The sequence below is a fragment of the Haliaeetus leucocephalus genome, unplaced genomic scaffold (assembly GCF_000737465.1).
Source record: "Haliaeetus leucocephalus isolate CR32 unplaced genomic scaffold, Haliaeetus_leucocephalus-4.0 Scaffold21, whole genome shotgun sequence".
Classification (NCBI taxonomy): Eukaryota; Metazoa; Chordata; class Aves; order Accipitriformes; family Accipitridae; genus Haliaeetus; species Haliaeetus leucocephalus.
The window spans coordinates 1,056,526-1,064,992 of record NW_010972457.1 but is presented as its reverse complement, the minus strand read 5'-3'; the positions used below and the strand labels follow the sequence as shown (position 1 = coordinate 1,064,992).

The window sequence follows — 8,467 nt, the reverse complement described above, 5'->3', positions numbered from 1 at the left end:
GCGGGTACTTTGCCACCCCCCGGCGGCGCCCGCCCCACGGCGCCTTTGGGTGCTGCGGGCCGGGCCCGGCGCTGCCGGCGGCGGGGAGGGGAGCGGGCCGCCTCGCTGCTGGGCTGCGGAGGCAGGGGAGGGAGTCTGCGGGCCTTTCTGCGGGGCCCCCGGGCGGAGGGTGCCGGTCCCTTCGCTGCCGGGGACGCTGAGACTTGCTGGGGTGCTCCTCGGCCGTCAGGGCGTCCGCTCAGAAAGTTTTGAAAGTCGGGTTGCCCCGGGGCTGCAGGAGGGCAAGCTGCCGGGCGTAGGGCACAGCCGAAGCCGCCGGCCCCTCCTGTGGTCCCTGCACCTCCAGCAGGTCCCCTTCTCTGCTCCTTGATCAGTCCCTGCTTCTCAGGTACCCACGACGTATTTTTCAAGGTGTGTTCCTGCGTGTATCTTCGCTGGGCACCGTACCAGTTGCTTGAGCGATGTCCTGCTCTTTTTGGGTTAGTAGTAATGAAGACCGGGTAGCAGCTGACTTTGAATGTACTCCTGTTAAACTAAGTAATAACTTCAGGAACTCCGAGGTGGGCATAAAGTCACTGCGGTTCAGTGTACGAGTGTCTGCCATCTGTGAGCTTCTCGAGAGGTGTAGCTTAATGCGTACTGTGTTGAAATTTCAGGTGCTGTATTTCAGCCAGGTGGGTTTTTTACTTTATAGTAACACACCTGTATTTTAAAGATTAGGTTTTTGTTCCCTCATACTTCCTCATGAAAGACGAGGGAAAACGGTGAAAATGTTTTTGTGCAAAATGGTGTCAAACGCTCAGAGTAAACAAATTGGAAGAAAGGTCTGCCCTTTTCTAAGCAGTGAGGTCTTGTATGTTTCTTGTAACAAGAGCTGATGGAAATAGCCAGTGTTATTTTAAAATAAACAGTGGTGTATCTTTAAGTGTAAATGCTGGCAGTATCTTCTGGTTAATTTCTATTGTAACTGCAGTTCTAAATGTTCACAATTTTCAAGAACAAACTAAATTTTATATCTCTTTTTTTTTTCCTAATTGATCTCTGAAGATTTAAGAAAAGGGATGTACAACACTTGAACAGAATTCCTTTAGCAATTCCATGTTATGGGAGGGGAGGAATAATCTACTTATGCTTTTTGCATAGTTTTGTTTTTCTTTGTTGTTTTTTTTTTTCTTAACAGAGCTGAAATTTGAGGATAGACAGCCTCTCACTGAGGAGCCAACCTTTTTCCCCCTCCCTTAGGTTCTGGGGAAAAAGAAAGCGATTTAAAAAATATGGCTCTGAACACTTGCTGTGGCAGCTAAGGCTCCCGTACTTCATGGAGTTCAGGGTAGGCAAATTCCTGCTGTGCAAGGATCCCTTCTAACATCTGCGTGCTGTTTTGCATAGGTGAATAGGGCCCACTTAGAGCTTCTTGAAGGATCCATGCTGTGTCTTCAGCAGACCTTAGACACAACTTCAAATTGATAGTATCAGGTGGTTTGTCCCTTTCTGGTTTGATTGTTGTGATTGTTAGCAGCAACGTGGGAGATCCTTTTAAGTAGAATATGAGATAATTTTTCCTCAGCTTACTTCCTGCATGGAAGCACTATGATGGAGCACTTCATTTAATTATCCTACTGCAAAGAGATGTCAAGCTTTGACATGGTATTGTTCCTGGGACAACTTGCTTGAAAAATGTTGTAAGCATTGATTGAAACTCGTGAGCATGTGTTCCCCAAAGTGGTATCCTTCTTCTGAAGCTATGTGATCTCAGTGCTCATTTTAAAACCAGAAAAAAAAAGAGGTGGGTGGTGGGAAATATCAGCATATGATAAAACCTTAGTTTGTCATCTTCCAGCTGAAAAAAACATGCACTGTAATTTGCAGGGCCTTACTGAATAGGGTGGATGGTCCAGCGTCCATACCAGTGGAACATTGTGCCACAAATAACAAAGATTTGTGCTGTTGCCACCTTCAGGGCATAAGCCAAGCCCTTTTTGTGTGTTTTCCTAGTTGATGAATGAGCCTATTTAGTTCCTTTGTGAAAAGAGGTTTCCTGACCAGTCTTTTGCACAAGAGATGAAGGGGATCTGTTCTGACCAGAGTTCCCTGTGCTCCAGTGAACGTGTGGTTGCTCTAGTGGTAGAGGTTTCTCCTGTGTAAAGGAGTTCAGGCAGCCCAGTGAAAAACCCTAAAACAGAAAAACTGAGTCCTGGAAGAACCCCTACCTTAGCCAGACTAATGCACTGCCTGTCTGCCCAGTGTGTATATGCATGTACATATATGCTCTAATCTTCTGAAAGATTAGAAAAATTATATAATTATATATATAAAATATAGTTTTCTCTATAACTATATATATTTATGTAATTTTTCTGTTTGTTGTTTTTTGTTGTTCCCCCCCCCTCTCCCCGGCTATTCAGTTAACATGCCATAATTTTGCAACTAGCCATGTGCTTTGTTGCAATTTTAACTCTTGCATTTCCTGGCTTATTTTTACCTTATACTTCATATAGGTTGTTTGGTTTATTTTTTGTATTTAACACACATGGTTTCAGTGTCTCATCATCTGAGTCCTCTCTGAGAGTAGGATTTGGGTTTAAATGACTTGAGATGCAAATTTGATTAGACTCAGTGTATGATCAAATCCCTCTAATTTAAGGATCATTGACTTTGCTCCGGTGTGACCATCAATGTATCATTCATCTGAGAGAGCAGAAAGGACCTTCTCTTCTGGAGTGTCGAGTAAAGGCTTGCTTGTTTGCTGCTGCAGTTTTGCTCGTGACAACTTACTGTCACTTGCAGAGTTAGGATATTACTTTGGTCCTAAGTAGACTGCTAATATTTTCTTTCTGATATAATAACTGGTTGAATGCTTGTGAAAAAATGAGTATATACGTTTTGTGCTTGGTGGCCTCTGAAGGCAAAGTGTATTAAGAGAATTCATCATTTTTATAGGAGTGTAAAAAGTATTTTATTTTAATCTTCCTGAAAAAACTGTATAAATATATACAAATGTAAGCCTTTAATATAGTGGAATCCTTGGAGGTGCAGGCATCTGCCCTTGCTGATCTCACTGCAGCAGTGTGTCTGCAATGTGTTACTGTGGGGCTGGAATGAACCATTTTGCCATAGCCCTGTTGTGGGGGAATAATGCAGAATTGTATTGCCCCAAGGAAATCATTGCAAGGTAGGATTTTGTTTTCTCTGTGCAGGCAGCCAGATAGGTGTGTGTGTTGTGGAGGAAGAAGTGAGAGGTAGATGTGTGGATGATATCAATGGACCTGTGGGGGGAGCAGCTAATATTTTTATTTGAGTGTACAGTTTGAGTTTGCTGGCACCGTAGGGATACTCTGATGACAGAACTGTGAAAAAATCCCTGTTTTCACATTTCCAGAATTTACCTGTTGGTTCCCTGTGGCCTGTAATCACGGCTGCCAAATTTGTATGACATCATACCTCACTCTCCACTCACTGGTTTGCTTTTATTTAAGAATGAATAGCATGCTTTCTGTAACTTAATAGAAACCCTATTCTTTTTATTAGAGGCTTTAATGATTCAATTGTCTCCAGGTATTTTTCTAAGTATTCTCATTTACTTTGATGTAATATATGCATTTCATTATCTCTTTGATTGTATTTCACTTTGTTCTCTATGTCTGTATTTTTTAGGACCCTTGAAACCAGAAATTACCATAACTTACATTGCTGTTTCAGCTATATTCTTTAACAGTGGACTCTCCTTAAAAACTGAGGTACTGTAATTTCTCATTGCTTCATTCTTGTTTTGCTTTAAAAAGTTTTGTGTTGCTTTTGATCAGGTTTGAATGCAATTGGAATATTTAATTACTATGCTGTTGTTGATGCTGGGAGAATGGCTAACAAGAGAAGATAAATATTAGACGTTTATGGAATAACCCCTCACTGATTTCAGAAAATTCTTCACAAAGTAGTGAACACGATGAGAAGGACAGTGTGAATAAATTTCACCCATCCATAGAGGGTGGGTTGCTTGACTTTGCAGGGCTTTGACTAAATGGAAGTGCTGAGCACAATTTTGAGACTGGATCGACACCCTGGATGTGTCCTAAACCCAAATCAGAGTGAGACCTAGGAGCACACTAGCACCTGCCTTCTGCCACCCCTTCTGCACCTTGGCTTCCCCACTGTTCAGTTGAGATACAGGCCAGAAAACTGCAAATCCTAGGGTAGAACTTTGTAGGGAACTAGGCAGAGAGGGGCTACGTGGAGTCTCCATGCCTCTGCAGGACACGAAGAGAAGGTGTGAGCTCTCTGTACCTCTCTCCTTCATCTCACCTGCTGGTGTGCTCTCTTAAGTAAAACTGTTTAGGCTAGTCACTACAGGATTGATGCAAGCAAAGATCTGGTGGCTCTAAGTTACCACACTGGGTAGGCACAGGACAGCAGCTAGTATCAACACAAAAGGGTTCCTCTGCAGATGCAAGGCCAATATACAGGTACAAAGTCTTGGCAATCTTTTCCTATTGTATTTAGTTGTTGACAGGTGAACTTCAAGTGCCTACGCTCTGCTGCGTATCACAGACACTGAGACTCGTTTCAAATTTTGCGTCACATTTTTTAAAGAGGAACAATCTGGGAGTAAGGAGAGATGAAGGGGAGAACCTCTTAATGATGTGTAAAGGTGCCATGGAGAAAGGAAATGAGGGCTATGTGCCAAGAAGAGAAGGAGCAGCCAGAGTTGAAGTGAAACACTGCCTGTATCTGCTAGTCTAGTGTCTTGATTCCTTTTACGCTGTTGGCTGGGCTGACAGGTGATGTCATTCATATGTTGTGTGATACTAATGCCTAAAAGAATCATCATGATACTGTCCAGTTATCTTCTGGGAAAACTGGGATTTGGATGAACAGCGTGCATTCAACAACAACAAAAAAGTTTCTATACCTGTATCGTGGTTATAGTGATAAAGTTTCAAATGAAGGTGGTGTTTGAACTGATGGCAGCCCTCTCCTGTGTCTGCTGGTGGTTCTGGCCCTAGGGCTTCTAGTTCTGCTGGGACACAGTATAAGTGAAGTGAGTAACTTGAGTCAATTCTGTAGTAGCTATTTAGAGCCTTGTGGTCTTATGGGGAAGCACCATGTTATCTGTTTGCCTGGGATGGTAATTAATCCTAATGGAAATAGGCTACAGAGAGGCACTTTCTTCCACAGAGAAGAGGACCCGAAACACAATGCCTGAGTAGTACTAATGGAGTGGAGTTTTCTGCTTTCAGGGTTAGGAATCTTTGCATGCAGAGAAAAAATGTGAAACTTCTTTCCCTTTCAGTAGTTTGTATCCTTGAAGCTTTATATTTGTAAAGCAGCTGTGAGTGAGAGTGAAATCAGTAGCATTATCGAAGTCTTGATTAGATTCTCAATGCTACTGTACGTCTAATTTTTTCCAGTTAAGGTGACGTGACTGACAGGTTCCTGAGCAATGTGTCATGCCCTACTTTGAACTTGCATAACTTCTTTTCATCTGTGGTTCCAAAAGCAGTATATTGACGTAAATGAAGCTTTTACAGGAGCTGATGTTTATGTCCAGGTAGCTGATCTCAGATTGCTTTGGAAGCATCAGCTAGGACAGGTGCTGTACATCCAGCTTTATGTTCCATCAAAAAGCTAAGCCTTTTTTGAATTTGTGCCATGGGAGTAGAAGATAAAGAGGAAGAAAAACATTCCACTTATTGTACCTTGTGCTATTACTTTCTAAAATGTATGTTAAAAACAATTCTTAAATATGTTAGGAGGCCAGGTCATGATTTTATTAAAATACTTCAGGGCATCTTTTAATTATAAATGAGTAATAATATAATTATATATAATACAATTATAAATAATAATGTAATTGAGACACAACCTAAAGTTGGTATTATTAGTTAATATATCTTTTTATTGGATTGCAAAGTAGATAGTTTCTGCTTTTGTCTTTATTAGTTCTTGACCTGTGTGTTGCCTCTTCTACCTTGGATAATACATTAGTTAGATTGAAACCAGTATTTGGTATGCGTTATGAAATGATAAAAAGTTGTGTAAGTGTTAATGGAGGCCTTCTGATAAATCTGACTGTCGTGGTTTAACCCCAGCTGGCAACTAAGCCCCACACAGCCACTCGCTCACTCCCCCCTGGGGAGAGAATCAGAAGGGTAAAAGTGAGAAAATTCGTGGGTTGATATAAAGACAGTTTAAAAAGTAAAGCAAAACCTGCATGCGCAAGCAAAGCAAAACAAGGAATTCATTCACCACTTCTCACTGGCAGGCAGGTGTTCAGCCATCTCCAGGAAAGCAGGGCTTCATCACGGTTACTTGGGAAGACAAATGCCATCACTCCAAACATCCCCCCTTCCTTCCTCTCCCAGCTTTATATGCTGAGCATGACGTCATATGGTCTGGAACATCCCTTTGGCCAGTTGGGGTCAGCTGTCCCGGCTGTGTCCCCTCCCAACTCCTTGTGCCCCCCCCAGCCTGCTTGCTGGTGGTGTGGGGTGAGGAGCAGAAAAGCCCTTGGCTTTGTGTAAGCACTGCTTAGCAATAACTAAAACATCTCTGGGTTGTCAACACTGTTTCCAGCACAAATCCAAAACATTGCCTCATACTAGCTACTGTGAAGAAAATTGACTCTATCCCAGCCAAAACCAGCACATTCTCCACCCCTTGTTCCATACCATTTATGCCATGCTCAGGTCCCACACTATCCAGTACATCCCAATTAATCACCACCACCTTTCCTGTCTCTTGATACATACACACAGGTATCATTCCCTTAGTCTGTGTGCCATCCCTATAAAATGTCTGTAGAGTTGATTTAGTCCATGACTTTGGGCTCCGTCTGTTATGGTGGTCACTCAGGACAGGAGAGGTGGTGTGCTCTGTGGAGTTATTGGGCACCAAAGCCAGCTCAGGTCGGATCACTGCTGCACTTGCACTGCTTCTTGTAAGGCTTGGCCTCCATTGGTTTGGGTGGTTCCTGCTGTAGTAATTCCTACAACATGCAACTCAAATCCTGGGTTATAACAATTTAAAGGTATTTCCATTACAATCTCCACCCCTGGTCCCTTCGAACCGGACCACTGGGTTTAACATTGCAGTGAACTCCTCCGCTTGCCCCTGTTCCGGATTGGACTTATCCACCGGCTGCAGTCCCTTCAGGGTGTACCTGCTCCAAGTGGAGCCTTATCTATGACCCACGGTGTCTCCAGGGGTATACCTGCTGCGGCACAGAATTATCCACAGCCACAGTCACTCTGAGGTGCGCCTGTTCCAGCGTGACCTTCTCCATGGGCCACAATGCCTTTAGAGATATACCTGCTCCAGCGTGGCCTTACCCATAACTAAACATCCCTGTGTTATCAACACTGCTTTCAGCACGAATCCAAAACATAGCCTCATACTAGCTGCTATGAAGAAAATTAACTCTATCCCAGCCAAAGCCAGCACACTGACAACAGAAATAGCTGATGCTTTTTTAAGATTACACTTCTGGTTTTATCTGCTATGAAAGTGCATGCTCAAAAAAATTTGCTAACATACATTCAGAAAGCATTTTACAGAATAATTGGCAGCATTCAGGGAGAGCCTGTCTGTGCATGGCCTTGTTACATTTTCAAATCTAGAGGTGACTGAGGTCCCCTTACATTTGTAGGAACAGTCTGTGTGCAGTAATGGCAAGAACATTTGATTCCACCTTAATATAATGCTCTTTCAGTTTTCAGTGACTGGATAGCTTGCTCTTTTAAAGCAAATGTCTCCTGTAGGGCCCCAGAAATTAAATCACATGCTTGAGTTATCCATTTCAATGAGGAATTTGGCAAGCCACTGAAAATACTGTTTGCTCTGTGTGGGTATTTGCCCAGAGGAGTCCAGCTATAACCATCTAAACACGGCTGGATGGCAACAGGGACCCACGCTGACCAGCGAGAGGCTAGGATAAGCTCTCTAAAGGGTCTCGAATACTGGGAAAGACAAGATAACCTGTTCTACCTGGTGTGCAGAAACAAAGTCATAACTAGAAGCTTCCAGTAACTTTTCTGAGACTTCTGCTTTTCTGAGGGCTTCAGTGACAGATGTATTTTGGGACAAGGCCTTGTAGTTTGCTTAAGAGGGTGAAGGCTTTTGCCTCTGTTCTATGATGATACAGTCTAAGGAATAACTATTCTAAAAGGCAATCACTAGAGACATTTTAAAGACTGGTGATTTGGATCTGCAAAGACCTGTTCCACTAATAGAGCATTCCTTCATGTGTTAGGTTGGCTGTGTTGTAATCGCCTTCCTTGCTCCCTGGAGGGTCTAACCAGTCTTTCCCAAGTTTTTGTCTCGGATTTTGCTTTTGAAAGTATCACACAGTTTTCTTCAAAGCAGCTGGTTTTAAGGTGTTTTCTAATTGTAAAAATATTAAATTAAAAGGGCACTGCTGTATGTGTGATGGTGCCTAGATTGGGTGTGCCTGCATAGATTGGTCCACTAGGAA

The 8,467-nt window shown here is 42.9% G+C and overlaps 1 protein-coding gene across 1 annotated transcript in view; it reads left to right on the top strand.

Moving 5' to 3' along the window:
- The window catches only part of SLC10A7 (solute carrier family 10, member 7), a 155,302-nt gene that overhangs the window by 853 nt on the left and 145,982 nt on the right, over positions 1 to 8,467 (top strand). The window contains exon 2 of the mRNA XM_010576340.1: positions 3,655 to 3,737. Coding sequence (XP_010574642.1) covers positions 3,655 to 3,737 — 83 coding nt within the window. The remainder of the gene's footprint in view (positions 1 to 3,654; positions 3,738 to 8,467) is intronic.